The sequence below is a fragment of the Dipodomys spectabilis genome, unplaced genomic scaffold (genome assembly GCF_019054845.1).
Source record: "Dipodomys spectabilis isolate Male_0828 unplaced genomic scaffold, ASM1905484v1 ptg000178l, whole genome shotgun sequence".
In the NCBI taxonomy this organism is placed as follows: domain Eukaryota; kingdom Metazoa; phylum Chordata; class Mammalia; order Rodentia; family Heteromyidae; genus Dipodomys; species Dipodomys spectabilis.
Window position 1 is genome coordinate 11,212,434 of NW_024870855.1, and position 14,826 is coordinate 11,227,259.

The 14,826-nt window shown below is 48.4% G+C and overlaps 1 protein-coding gene across 2 annotated transcripts in view; it reads left to right on the forward strand.

Annotated features, from left to right (window-relative positions):
- The first annotated feature begins 1,662 nt into the window (after nt 1-1,662).
- Nucleotides 1,663-14,826, forward strand: part of Dpy19l1 (dpy-19 like C-mannosyltransferase 1) — a 54,249-nt gene continuing 41,085 nt past the window's right edge. For both annotated transcript variants that reach the window (XM_042695093.1, XM_042695094.1), the window contains exons 1-6: nt 1,663-1,942; nt 7,262-7,286; nt 7,856-7,943; nt 9,985-10,122; nt 11,474-11,594; nt 12,181-12,274. In XM_042695093.1, coding sequence (XP_042551027.1) covers nt 1,663-1,942; nt 7,262-7,286; nt 7,856-7,943; nt 9,985-10,122; nt 11,474-11,594; nt 12,181-12,274 — 746 coding nt within the window. The remainder of the gene's footprint in view (nt 1,943-7,261; nt 7,287-7,855; nt 7,944-9,984; nt 10,123-11,473; nt 11,595-12,180; nt 12,275-14,826) is intronic.

Genomic DNA, 14,826 nt, shown 5'->3' on the forward strand with positions numbered 1-14,826 from the left:
AAAAGTCTGTGAGAGTCTTATCTTTAATTAACCAGCAAAAGGTAGAGGTGTGGGTCAAGTGGTAGAACACCAAGCTGTGGCCAAAACGCCAAGCTAGAGCTCTAGGCTCTAAATTCTAGCCCCGTACTTGTGTGTATGCACTGCGTCCAGTAATAGTAGGCACCTAAACATCCAAATTCACGAAACTGACAAAGCACCAGGAATTTTTTTTTAATGAGTATGGAAAGTCTTTCCTCTAACCAAGGAATACATTGCTTTAAAAGAAGCCTCAATCAACGAAGGCTGGGATTAGCGAAGAAGTCACTAGGCAAAGAACTAGGGGGAAGCAAGCCACAGTCCCAGAGAAGCGTTTGGGATCCCATGGAGGTCAGCTGAGATCTTGGCTTTCAAAACGGAGACAACTTTTTGGGACAGGAAATGAACCTTTCAGTGGTGTTGTAAGCCACCAGGCTCCAGGGCTTTCTGTAAATAATGCCTGGTGACTAGGACCAGGTTAGCTGGAAATGGGGGCTGTCGTGGGCTTCATTTCCTCCTGCACTGTGCGGTGTGAGGGGAAAATCCCGCATCCTAGGGTGAACCTTCCCTGTGTTCTAAGCAAGGCCTGGCCAGTGACACCATCGGAATGTGCCTGCTGGGGAACCTGGCTGCCCTGTCCCCGGTCCACAGCCAAGGGAGCGGCGGCGCGGGGCTGAGCTTGTCCCGGGTGAGAACTTGGATGGGAGCAGCGCGGTGGTGATCACGCCTGCGATCCTAGCTACTCAGGAGGCTGGTATTTGAGGACTGGGGTTCGAAGCCAGCCCGGGCAGCACAGTCCATGAGACCTCACCTCCAATTAACCACCAAAACGCCGCAAGTGGAGCTGTGGCGTTAAGCAAAAGAGCTGAGGGACAGGGCCGAGTTCGAGCCCAAGGAGCAGCGCGCGCACGCGCACGCGAGGGCGCGCACACACAACTCGGATCGGTGCCCCGGGCAGGGACAGCGATCCCCTTTTCACCCGGTCACTCGCTCAGGGCGGGCGGCCCAGGCTGGGGCCGCTACTTCGCCCCAAGCTGGAGGAGGGAGGAGAGGGGAGGGAGGTGAACAAGAGGAGAGGGGAGGGAGGAAGAGGAAGGATGAAGGCAAGAGGGGGTTTGCGGAGTTGGGCCCCGCCCGCGCCCGAAGCCCGCGCGTGCGCGGTGGCCGCCTAAAGCGCGCGCCGGGCGGGGAGGGGAGAAAGGCGGGGGGCGGTGGTGGGAGGGAGAGGGCGTGGCCTCATCACTCGCAGGCGGGGGTAGGAGGAAGGGGCGTGGCCTCTGCGCTCGCAGGGTGGAGGGAGGAGGAAGGGGCGGGACCTCGCCGCTCGCAGGCAGGGGAGGAGGAAGGGACCCGGCCTGGCCGTTCGCAGGGTGGAGGAAGGAGGAAGGGGCGGGGCCTCGCCGCTCGCAGGGCGCCCCGCCCCCGCCCCCCGGCGTTCCGCGGTCGCCCTGACAACCGGAGCGGCGGCAACGGCGGCTGGCGCGCGGGAGTCCGGCGCCGCCTCCCGGCCGCCCCGCCGAGCCGGCAGCCTCCGCCCGGCCTCGGCGATCTCCCCGCCCCCGGCCCGCGCGGAGGGACGGCCCAGCTCTCGGCGGCTCGCGGGTCGCCGTCCGGGCGCGCGCAGCCAGAGGGCGCGACTATGCCAAGATGGTCCTGCAGGCACGGAGCAGGCACCGGGAGGCCGCCAAGCCGCCCCAGGCGCCGCCGCCGCCGCTGAGGGGGGCTCCGGACGCCGGGGAGCCGGGGCCGGGGCGCGCGCCGCCGTCCCCCGGGCGCAGGGGCGCGGCGGGCCGGAGGGGGCCCCGCGCGGAGCCCGGCGCGCCGCCCGCGGGGGGCGGCCTCGGGGGGCGCCTGGCGGCCGGGCTGCGCGGGGCGCTGGGCCTGCGGCGCGCGGGGCGCGGCCGGACCTGGAGCACGCTCGTGCTGGGTGAGCAGCGCCGCGGGACGGGGCTCGGGGCCCGCGCACGCCGTCCGCCCCCTTGCCTCCCCTGCCCTCCCTCCCTTAGCCTCCCCCCCTCCCGTCCGTCCCGGTCCCCGTCCCAGTCCCCCGCCACTTCGCGCCCCGTCCGACTTTCTTCCCGGGACGTCCCCAGCTCCGTCTCCCTCCCCCCCCCCCCAACCCGCCTCGTTTCCGCTCTCCGGTTCCCCTCTCCGCCGCTGGCTGCCTAGGCTTGGGGGAAAGAATGGTCCTGAGTCCACCGGTGCTCGGTCCGGCCGCGCCGAGCCGCCGCTGACCGCCCGCCGCGCCGGCCGGGTCCGGCCGCCGGCCACACGGCCCCGCCGAGCCGCCCAGCTCACCGCCGGGCCGCGCGCAGGGCGCCGGCTGCGCGGCCCCGGTCCTCCAAAGTTGCCAAACTTGTCAAGTCCCGGGGCTGCTGCCCTTGGCCCAACCACCGCCGCCGGTGGCGCCTGGAGATCGCCCTGGACCAGTCACTTTCCGGGTTCTGCCGGGCTCGGGACGTCCTCGCCACCTTCTCCTCTCTCTTCTCCCTCCCTCTCCCCCCACACGCCACTCCCCCCACATGGCCGGCCTGGGGTGTGCGACACCGAAAGTTGTAGCCAGGGTACTTAGGACCGACTTCTGGCTTCCTTTGTTAGCTGACCGCGTCCCAGCGTGGGGAGTTGTGGCCGTTTGGGTGAGTGGCCTAGTTGTGCTAAGTCCACCCCAACCACGCGCCCGCCCTGCCTCGCGCGGAGATTGCCTTGAGGGGCTTTGGTCCCGGAACGAGTTCATTTGTAACGGGTCCTTCCTTCTCCATCTTTCGGACATCCCCCCGGCGGACTTGAAGTTCCCTTAGGCCCCGAGTTCAGGCAGGCACAGCGCCGGCGGCCAGCTAGGGAGGGAGGTCGCGGCCCCTGCTGGAAGCCGCTGGACTCCAAAGGCCGGGAACTGGTGCCCTCAGGCTGGGTCCTAGTGCCTCCGGGACTGGGGGGATTGCCCCGGGAAAGGGGGGGGCTTTCCTTCTGTAGAAAAACGGAGTCGATTTACGCTTCCTGGGCCCCCTCCAGCGGCGAGCCGGCAGACCCACCGTTTGCTGCTTGAGTTCTCTGGGAGGCAGCACAAGACCAGGGATGAGGCCCAGCGGAGAAGGCTCGGCCTCGGAGCCATGCAGGGTGGTTTATATCTCAGGCTTCTTCCTTCCTTTCCTCCTAGCGTGGCCCGGTGGTCCTTTGCACTGACGAGTTTTAGTTGCCATTATAAAAGCAAAGGTGTAATCCTGATTTGAGATCTCAGCCCAGAGTGGCTACTGTGACTAGTGACTGTGCTTTAGATTGCTTCCCTGAGTGACAGTACCGGTCCAAGAATAACAATAGGGTGTCCGTTACCTTTTTGGCGTATTTTTCTTGTAACTGCATTTCCTTTGAATTTGCTTCTGTCAGTGGACACACATGTGGATTTAGCCATGTCCATACCGAGGTAGGATTCTGTGGCAGGTGGCACTTGGCTTGCTTGTCTCTTCTTTGGTATAGTGGTGAGAGTGGTCATCAGATGTAAGGAGGGTGGATGAACTTTCAGCCATGAGCTGGAGAATTCCTGCCCTAGCTGACCATCTATGGTGAGGACACAGGATATCTCACAACTGGTCCTAGGTGCTTGTTCATCCCTGGGCCTGTCCCCCTGTAGGACCTGTTCCTTCCCCACCCCGTGCTTTTCAGAGCATCCAAGGAGACAAGGCTTTTTCCCTTTTTCCCCTGTGGGAGTGAGGGCGAGGTGAGAGGTGAGCCAATACAGCATCCTGCCTCCTGGGTGGAGTGCTAAAGTGTATGTATGTGTGTGTTTGAATTTAATTAAGCCTGCTAGGTAGGTATTCTACTACTTAAGTACCGCCTCAGTCCTTTTTGCTTTCAGTAGTTTTTAAATAGGGTTTTACTATTTCCTGGGCTGGCCTGGACCATGACAGGCACACACCAGCACACACAGCTTTGTATTGATTGAGAAGGAATCTTTCAAATTTAATTTTTAAATTTAGATTGCTCAAGTTGGTCTGGAACTATAGGCCTTCTGATATCAGTCTCTGGAGTAGGTAGGATTTTAGGCATGAGCCACTGCACCTGACTAGAAGCAGTTATTTCCAAGTGTTACACACTGTCTGAAGTTCTTTTCCACATGTGCTGGTCACTGGTAAATCACTTACCAAGGTGACCCTTTCCACTGCTGGGCAGTGAGAAGCATTGTTATAAAGGCTATTCTTACACTCGGACATTATTTAAGGGGAACATTTACAAAGAGAGTTTCTTGAACTGCCTATTTTTAGACATTCCAACACAGGTACTCCCTGTGGTCTGCCAGAGGTGGCAGTGGTGTAGAAAGAGCATGGACAGTTTCTCAAACTTTGTGACTACCGCCCACAGTAAACAGTACAGCCTCTCCTGCTTTAGTACCTGGGCATCTGTGTCCTCACCTGTGTGTCTGTGTTCCAGCAGGCAGCACATTTAATAAGGGGCTCTTTGCAGAAGTGTGAGCAGGTGTGAGGAACCCCCAAGTGATATGGAAGCACCCCAGGATTTGCTGCCATGCCCTTGTCTGCACTGCAGAGAAGGCATGTATGGGAGCAAGGTCATCCAAGAACTGCCTCAGATCAGTCTTCTGAGTAACCAGGATTACAGGCATGAGCCGCTAGTACTGGCTTGGATGAATGTATGTGTACTGTATGTGTTCATGCCTCTTAAATGTTAGTGACGTTGACATTTCATAGAGACTACAAACCCATGTATTTGTTTGCCAGTGGCTGGGCTCACTCCAGCATGCGTATAGGGAGTGGGGATAGTTTTCCTGTGTCTCGGTACTAGTGGAAAGGTCTTTGATGCCACGGAGCTTTCCTGAGCAGGGTTCAGATGAATGGCTCACGTTCTCCAGTACCCTGGGTGAGGGTTGAGATCAAAGGTAAGGTCTCTTGGCATTATCAGTCTGTTAGGTTGGGAGTTCTAGATCTAAAATCTTTCAGTAGTCAAAAGTCCTGGTGATATGAAGGCAACCTGTAACATTGGGAGGGGCCCTGGAGGGATGATGCCTGAGCACCGTGTGGGAGCATTCGCTTCCTCCATTGCTTATGGCTAACCTGTCAGTCTTTGTTTTGTCTTTGCATAAGTGATTTTTGTGTGTGTTGGTGTTGGGGCTTGAATTCAGAGCCTGGATGATGTACCTTAGGTACTTTGCTCAAAGCTGGCACTCTACCACTTGAGCTACAGCTCCATTTCCAGCTTTTTGCTGGTTAATTGTAGAGAAGAGTCTCACAGACTTTCCTGCCCAGGCTGGCTTTGAACGGTGACCCTCAGATTTCAGCTTCTGGAGTGTCTAGGATTACGGTTGTGCAATACCAGCAGCCAGCCAGAAATAATTTTTGAAAACTACAGATTCTGAATTTTAAAAATTGGGTTGGCTGATTTCTTGGCAATGGTATAAAAAGAATAAAAGAGTAACTAAATGTCACATTTTTCTTAATCATTTAAATTAAACAATAAGCAAGGGAGGTTTGCAGTTGGGAGGGACGTCTTAGTCCTGAGATTGGAGTGGTTTATGAGGACATGAGCATGTTAGTGCATGCATGTATATCTTTTTCCCTCCATTGAGTGGACATAGCTTCCACACTTTCCAGGCATGTATTATTTTGGTTGTATATTTATCTGACTATTTGTTTTTAAAGCACAGACATTGCTTTCTTTTCCCAGTGAGGAGACATTACTTTATGAAAGTTATTGATGTGTGATACTCTTTGATTTAGAGTCATTTGTGTTCACAGTAAATAAGGCTGAGACTTAAAAGAATTAGAATTTATTGCTTTTAAAGCATGTTGGGTAATTGTATTGTGGCCTACTTTAATACTTGTACATAAATTTTTACATTTTTCTTACTCCTTACCTTCCTCTCTGGAAGCCTGGTTGTAGTCTATATGGGGTGCAGGCTCCTGTGCTCTGCCACTTTCCTGTTCACTTTGTCCTTGATGTGTGGCAATTTCTGAGGCATCTCCCTGTGCATCTGTGGGCTCTTTGGTGAACTGTAGTTAACAGTTATGCTTGATCTCAGACAGGAAGTGGGACTCTTTCCACACGTGACCTCGTCTGACAAGAGAGAAAGGGCCTCAATCTTCCTCCACAGGAGTCCTAGGTCATTGCTGCTTAGAACCAGAAAATGCTGTTAGAAGATGTTAGCACCATGAGAATGAAGAGTTTCTCATTTTTCTCTTAACTGTTGTAAAGTACTATTTTGCTCAATGACAGATTTTTGCAGGAGATTCCCATTCAGTGAAGTAAACCAGTTTCATGTAGACTTGTGAATTCTAAGTAATCCTGCTTCTTGGTTTGAAGCCTAAGATCTTTGTTAGGAAACTGAGTTCATTCCTCCCTCACCCTCCTGCTGATTACCAATTCTGGTGGGGTTGGGGGTGGGGCCAGGGGGTGACCCCTTCCCTGTGTCCCAGGTCTGCCTGTCAATCTGCCCCTGGGCTCTGTCTCTGGGGACCTGGGGTCCAGGCTGGGCCAGGCTGGGGATCCCAGTGGAGCACTGTCGTAAAGAGCACCAATGTTGTTGTAACTAGAAGCCTGTAGTCAGGTGCAGCTTGTGCTCGAGGAAACTTAACTGTGTACTCAGTAGTGCAGTGTTCCATGGGATGGATGGTGAGATCAGTGATTTTTTTTTTTATTGTAAAAATTTAAGTAAAAAGTAGTATTTTCTTTCTACTTCTAGTCCTGTGGCATAAGCCACCAAATGATTTTTACTTGGTGTTGCTTCCAGTCTTCCCCTTCTAATGGCTCCTGTATGGTGTTTGGCAAATAAGAAGTCACTGATATTTTGTTGAGTGAGTATGAAGTTGCTGCTCCGTGTCTGCCCCGCCTGTGCTAGGTACTTGTTTCTAAACCCAGTGTCCTGTCGGTGGCTCACGCCTGTAATCCTAGCTATTCAGGAGACAGATCTGAGGATTGCGGTGCAAAGCCAGCCTGGGCTGGGAAAGTTCGTAAGACTCGTATCTCCAATTAACCACCAGAAAACCAGAGGTGGCACTGTGGCTCAAGTGGTAGAGCGTTAGCCTTGAGCTGAAGAGCTGAGGGACAGCCCCCAGGCCCAGAATTAAAGCCCCATGACTGACAAACCAAAACCAAAACCAAAAGAACAAAACACCCAGTGTCCTCCCAGGCTGTCACTTCAGCCCAGTGCTCCACTTTGGCATGCTTGTCTGTGGAGAGGCCTCTGTAAGGTGGGCATATTTCTTGATGCAGAATACTAACTTAAATTTCTGTTTTCTTACAGCTGCCTTTGCAGCCGTGTTGCACTGGTGAGATGATTTTTAAAAAAATGTATTTTGTTTATGTGTTTAAAATTTCCCATAGCTCTTACCCATCTGTTTGAAGAATGAGTGTGTATGACATGTAACATAATTGTCTGGAAAAGTAGTTTAATTGATATATCAGGGTCAGAATGATATAATTTTTTAATAAAAAAGATATTCATTATTAAAGAGGCTATATTTGATACTCTTAATTTGCTTAACATTAATATAGTATACATGTTGAGAGGAAGATTAATTTTTTTAATCTTCTGGATAGACATGAATTTCATTAAACAGGCATTTCTGAAATGGTAACTCAATGACATTTACAATTTAATTTATATTTTATTATATCCACTCACTCTATCATTGCTCTGGTGCATTTTAATTTTAAAATTGGAATGTGTTTTCTTCTGAAGAGAAGTTTTAGTAGGAATGCTAAGACATAATGGGTGGAGAGCATACAGATACCCTTGTGTTTTACTTCTGTTGCAAAGTTATCTGCCCATTTCTACATTTACTTTTGCTTTTAAAGTTGCATTCATAAGTTGATTTGCTATTGTGATTTTTTCCAGGTGTCATATAACACACCTCTTTGAAAATGACCGTCATTTTTCTCACCTCTCAACACTGGAACGGGAGATGGCTTTTCGCACTGAAATGGTTAGTTTTCATGTGGTATTTAATTGTAGCATGAAGGGATTTTTTTCTTTCTTTCTGTTTTTGAGGAGAGTCTTGCTGTATAGCTGAGGCTGGCCTCCAAATCGGTACTCTCCAGAAGGGTGGAACCATACATGTGTATCAACATATCCAGCAGGGGAATCCAAGATGTTTAAAGGCTTTGTCATGGACATTTTCACAGGGTTTTTCCAAAGTAAAAGGAGTAGACAATTCTCCTCTACCTTCTTTCAGCTGAACACTGACAACCACACTCTTCCTCAGCCCTGTGGTCATCACATGTTGAAGGAAATCGGGATGTTACAAGACAGACTTTGGTTCACCACAATACCATTGTCATACTTACAACCACCAGTATATATCTCAATATTATCAGATACAAATCAGTGTTTAAGTGACCTGATTGCCACATCAAAAAGTTGATGTGTCAAATCAGGATCTGGTATCATCATGCTGCATTAACTTGACATATCGCTTAACTTGTTTAGTCTGAAAATACCTGTTCTGCCATTTATTCATGAAGAATCTAGTGATTTGTGTCTTCTACAATTAGCCAGAGTAATTCACATTGTTTATTATGTTCTTCTGCCTTGAAAACTGATGGATTCAGTTCCCGATAGCTGCAGATTTTACTTCCTTAGCAGGAACACTTGCACTTTTGGTGGTGGCATTGCCAGGAGCCACTGTCCTGCTTTCGGAAAGGTTGGTTTGAGCCATGGCTTTAGGAATAGTTTTGTCAGTCCTCCTTGGAGTCCAACCATCTAGGCTAGCTGCCTTGGCAGGATTGCCAGACGGTGATTATGTGTTCTGTTACTTTTTCTGCACTTATTGACTAATTCTATAAAGAACTCCCCTAGTAATTGTTTAGTTTTTCTCCAAGGCACACTTCTTATGGAAAGACAGGAAATACTTCTTTCTTTTCATTTGCCACTTGTCAGAAAAATGACCAGATCCTCTGGCATCTTGTAGTCAGAACCACTGGAATTGCTTCTGTTGTTACTCCCTGGTAATTGAATGGCTTTTCCATCCTGTTGTAGTGGCACAAGTTCCCTGGTTGGTACTGCCTTGGGTGCTAGCTCACTAATATTCCTGCAGTCACCTTGCTTTCCAGCCCTGTGGAATGCATCCTTTCCAGACCCTGCACAGTCAGTATCCCAGGACCCTTAACATCCTTCAGAGCATATCTGTGGGTTAATTTAGGCCCCATGATTTAGTTGCTCCACAGTCTAAGTTATCGCTGCTGGACTGGCCATTGTGCCTAGTCCTCTTTAGTGAACAGAATTAGGTAAATTGTTTTTCAGAGAAAATGAATCCTCTGTTTATACAGTAAGCCCACCTTAGTATTAGACTTTTGCCCTTGTCACTTTTTAGGCAGGAGGGAGAGCGTTGGGCAGGGTATTCAGTGGCCCTGGTAGCCCTTGCCACATAGCACATCAAACTCAACTAGAGCTGACCCACAGCTGATCTGCCGTGATGGAAAGTGATCTGAACAATTACATTGGGAATGAAATGTGTGCAGGCCAGTGTATAGCCTTCTTGACACTGAAGAGTGTTGTATGTAAATCTGGAGGAAAAATGACAGAGGCCATTTTGGGTTAAGAGGGAGCAGCTTTTGGCTTGGGACATGTTCCTGATAACTGGAACATCTTAGCTCCATAATAAATCACTTTGTTATGAGGTAGGTTTTCCTTACACATTAGTGTGGATTATATAATTTTCTTAGATGAAATACATGACACTGAGTTTTATATATGTACATATTTGAGTGTTGAAACTGTTTTTGAAGCTCTTTTGCATTTAATTATTTCAGTTAAAATGAGGCTATTCTCAAATACATATTTTTTTGCAACATAAGAATTTATCAGTGATCACAGCCTATGAAATTAACTGTAGCTATTACTTGCTTGAGTGCCTTGGGTTTTTTTTTATTTTAATTTTTTTAATTTTTACAGTGTCTGTAAATATTTCTTCATCTAAAAACCTAACCGTACATAGCTGTGTTGTAACTGGAGTGGCCTTGTTTCAGGGCCTGTATTACTCCTACTTCAAGACCATCGTGGAGGCGCCCTCCTTTCTGAATGGGGTTTGGATGGTTATGAATGACAGACTCACTGAGTTCCCCCTTGTCATTAACACGTTGAAAAGGTTCAACCTTTACCCTGAGGTAGGCCACTTTGCCAGTGGTGATTTTTTTCTGTCACTTTTTATAAACTTCTTTGTATATTAAATGCTGAGTCTGAGTCTACATTGTAATTCAACCATCCTTCCCTCCTTCCCTACTTTTCCTCCCTCCCTCCCTTCCTCCCTTCCTTCCCTCCCCCCCCCCCCCCCCCCCCGTTCTCTTTCTCATTTTTTTTCCCAAAGAAAATTGTGTCTGGGAGGAATATGGAAGGTCACTGTGATTGTGGGAATTTCAGGGGACTGTGTGGGAATCATGATTGTGGTGGTGGTGAGTGGTGGCAGGGCTGGACTGGGTGTACAGCTTGGAGGGGAAATGGCCCTCCTAGGAAGTCAGGGAGGAACATGGAGAGAGCAGTCACTTTTTGGCTTTTTGATTCCTGCCCTGACTTTGTTTTTACACATCCTAAACATTCTCCAGGGCCTTGATGAAATGGGTAGCTAGGCAGTGGCCCTGTGACTTACTTCTTCTCTGTCCCCTTCATGGCCTGCTATGGCACTGCAGTCCTCTGGCTGTGCCTATCTGGGCCTCTGCTTGGCGCTGCCCCTGTGGGCCCTCATTCATTTCCCACCCAGGAAGTGGAGTCCCCCTTCTATGTTCCCTAGGCCAAATGGATAACCAGGATGTACACCTTCTCATGAAAGTATCATGCTGAGTACTTTTTGTGAGCATATCCAAAGTGACTTTATATGTGGAACAGGAGGTGTGTAGTTTTCTATAGTCTTCTGTTTTTGAAGGCTATTTATAATATCATTTGGGTGCTGGTGGCCTAGGAGTCTGAGATCTAAGAATTGAGGCTCAAAACCAGCCCTGAGCAAACAAAACTGAGTACTTACCTCCAATTAACCAGCAAAAAACCAGAACTGGACCTACAGCTTAAGTGGTAGATCACCAGCAAAAAAGCCTAGCAAGAATGTTAGTTCAAGCCCCAGTACCAGGGTGCATATGCACACATGTACACACATACACACAGTTTCTAACCCTCTTCCTGTGCCATCTCTGTGTCACTGCATCATTCTTTTTTTTTCTGGGTCCGGTCGTGGGGCCTGAACTCTGGGCCTGGGCGCTGTCCCTCAGCTCTTCAGCTCAAGGCTAGCGCTCTACCACTTGAGTCACAGCGCCACTTCCGGCTTTTTTTCTTTTTGCTTGTATGGTGCTGAGGAATCGAACCAGGGCCTCAGGCATGTAAGGCAAGCGCTCTACCACTGAGCCACCTTCCCAGCCCACACTGCATCATTCTTAATGTTTGCACTGATCTGCCATTGCTCTGTAGTCCACCTTTTATGGAAATTGTGCTAGGTTCTACCTTATAGTATCTTTGTTTTCTTATAAATAGGTCATCTTGGCCAGCTGGTACCGAATTTATACCAAAGTCATGGATTTGATTGGTATTCAAACTAAGATCTGTTGGACAGTCACCCGAGGAGAAGGCCTGAGTCCCATCGAGAGCTGTGAAGGTAATATCCTCAGTCCTATGCTGTAGCATATCTCACTCTGCTTCAGTGATATGAACAACATTGTATTATGCTTATAGTTTTGGCAAGTCAGAAATCTGGGCAGCTACAAGGCTCATTTGTCTCTGTGATTTGAAGGCCTCTTCCAGGAAGATCTGCCTCGCTGGGCAGAGGGGGCTGAACCAGAGGCCACTTTACTCATTTTGTCCCTGAGGTTGAACTCAGATAGGACTGTCAGTTGGTGCAGCTCATGAGGCTTTTCCTTGGGTATTGGGTTTTGAGTAACTATCAGGCTGTGCAAATATGGATGAGGACTGTGCTGGGTGTGGCTAATGCCTTTCACAGAAGGCTCTTGGTTTTGCTTCTGCTTTGTGCTGTTGCTTTATAAGTAGACTCAGAACAGGCCTAGACTCCATGCAGCTACCCTCCTCTCCTCAGCTCTCTGCACAGTGTCCTGCCTTCATATGCCAACCAAGGCAGCCATTTGATTTATCTAACAACCATTTTCCAACTAGATTCCGTTTAATATGAATTGCTAGACACATAAAGACATTTGTGGCTAGAACATATGTTTTGTTTATTTTTAAAGGATTGGGAGATCCTGCTTGCTTTTATGTTGCTGTAATTTTTATTTTAAATGGACTAATGATGGCCTTATTCTTCATATATGGCACATATTTAAGGTAAGCATATTTTAGTACATATTTATGATATACCATAATAATAGAAACAGTTCATACTTAATAGCCATTAATAATTTAATGTTCTATTTTACAACACTAATCCTCAAATATCTACTTGTAGTTATAAAATTATTTTGCATTTGCCTAATTTTTAACCCACTTAAGATGGTTTTAGAGGCTTAAATATAGCATATGGTGAGGTTATTTATATAAGTTTTAGCTGTTTGTTGGTATGTGGGCATAACCATTATGCATTATTTTCATGAAGACATAAGGGAAAACCACTTATTGCCAAATGATATTAATGGTATTAATGGTTCTTATCTTTCTAACATCAAGGAAGTCTATTCTATATTAGTACTTATGTGACCTATTTACTTTACTGTTCAGCATTCCTAACACTGAAATGGACATCTTAAAGGCCTTATGTTTTTTTGTTGACAATTTATCACACTGCCTTTGTTGTACTTCCTGATGCCTGGTAGTTCAGATGTAAGGGCATCTGGATTTGGTTTTCAAGTTGGGATAAGGTGAAAGTTTGAATTTGCCCTTCCCCCATATCTTCTGTGTCATGGCACACAAGTTTCTCAAGAATCTGTTGTTGGTAGCTCAGAGTTGTGATACATAGCAGTTACTCTGTAAATGCTTCTCACCTAAGGAAGTGATCCAAGTAAAATACATCTTCATGTAGATTTAAAGATACTTTGATGCCAATATTTCTGACTTGAGTATAAGAAAGCTCTTTTAATTATTAAATTGAGAGAATAAAGTGAAAATGCCAACTTTGAAAGGTGATGTGGAAAGGTCTCTTTATGCAACTAGACACATAGAAGCACCTATTTACCCTCTGGAGAAGGCCAGACCTGCCTTGGGGGACAAGTTCTTTTGTTGAGGACTGCCATTGTTTGGGAGATTAGATTTCAAGTAACTGAAATTAAATCATGAAATAAAGTATCACTGCGAGACTGCTAACCTAGTTATGCTACTTTTTAACTGAAAGAATCTCTAAATACTTACCAAGTAATCCACACTGAGTCTAGGACTGGTATGGGGAACTTTGGCTTGCTGTCAGTATTGTCTATGTGTGCGTAATTGTGTAATCTCATTTCTTACTGTAGTTGTTGTGCTAAAAGAAGTATGCAATTAGGTCAGGTACACATGGTATTCATATATGGAAATAGTAGTGAAAGTTTTTTGTAGAATTAGTGTGTGCTAATAGACAGTTTTGAAATCTACTGTTTGAATGGCAAGAGGGAGCATGTAGGTCTTTATTACTGGCTGTCCAGACTCTGCTCCCTGCATCAGGGCCACTGGGCACAGCTGGCTTTAACTGGCAGCTGCTGCTATGGCCCCTTCTTGCTGCCTGCATCATAGCATGTGTCTTTATTTTCCCTACTCTACCTTTGTAGTTGGTGGGCTTTTTCTGAACCCCAAATAATCTCTAGCCCTATCCAAAGGCGGCTCTGATGAAAGTGGAAAAGCAGATTCAGTTTCTCCTAATGTAGCTCCTGTTGTACAAAATACACAAGACATCAATGACCACAGGTCATTGACAGGGGAATTCTCTCCACCGCAGCCTGCTACTCTATCTGCACTGGATACTAGTTGTGTCCCCTCAAGTCCATCCTGACACTACCCACCTGGAGATGGTGTTAGATGCCCCAAGTGGAGGGCTCAGACTCACAAGACTCCCCCAGTGCCAGTCCCAAGCCCCAAGTGGCCAGCCCTGTGCGTCAGACTCCCTGTGGCTATAATGAGAGTCCCCAAGACCTCCTTTTGGGGTTTATCAGGCTGCTCACAAACCTCCATGAAACCTGCTTATGTCCACCAATTTATTTTATGATGTGACAAACGATGCAGGTCAGAGAGATGTGGGAGAGGCCTGAGGTTGGTGTGGAGCAGCCCTTCCCTCTTCCATTGAACTGCTTCCAGAAACCTCTCTGTGGGTGTTCTCTCCATAGGTATCGATTCATCCATCACTGGCCATTGATGAACCATTTAGCCATGAGCCCCTCTTCCCTCCCTGGAGATGATGAAAAGTCCCAACCTTGTAACTGCTTCATCTTTCCTGTGACCAGTCCCCAGCCTGAAGTCACCTTGGGGCTGCCAGCCACCAACCAGCTCATTAGAGTATAAAAGACTTGTCACTTTGGAGATGACACAGTATCACAGCACCTTCCCAGCACTCCCAGCAGAGCGTGGACGTGTGGGATATTGTGGGGTGCGTTTTCCAGAAGCTCTGCCTCTTCCCTTGGTCTCTGGGGGCAGAGTGGGCAGTGGTGCTAGTATGCAGCTCCTGGTGCGTGTATTATTCCTGCTTAGAGTTTCAGGCAAATAGACCTGGGAGAGAGGTGCCAGGTCAGGAATGTGAACTGTGAAGAGCATGACTGTGCATCAGCATTCCTCTGCCTCTGTGCCTGCCAGGCCTCACTTCTGCACAGGCTGTCCCCAGTGAGCCTGCAGGTGGGCCTGGACCTCATGTAGGGCTTTAATCAGGAGCTCAACACCTTAGGACATCCATTGGCAATCATAAGTCAGTCCAGTTAGTGGGA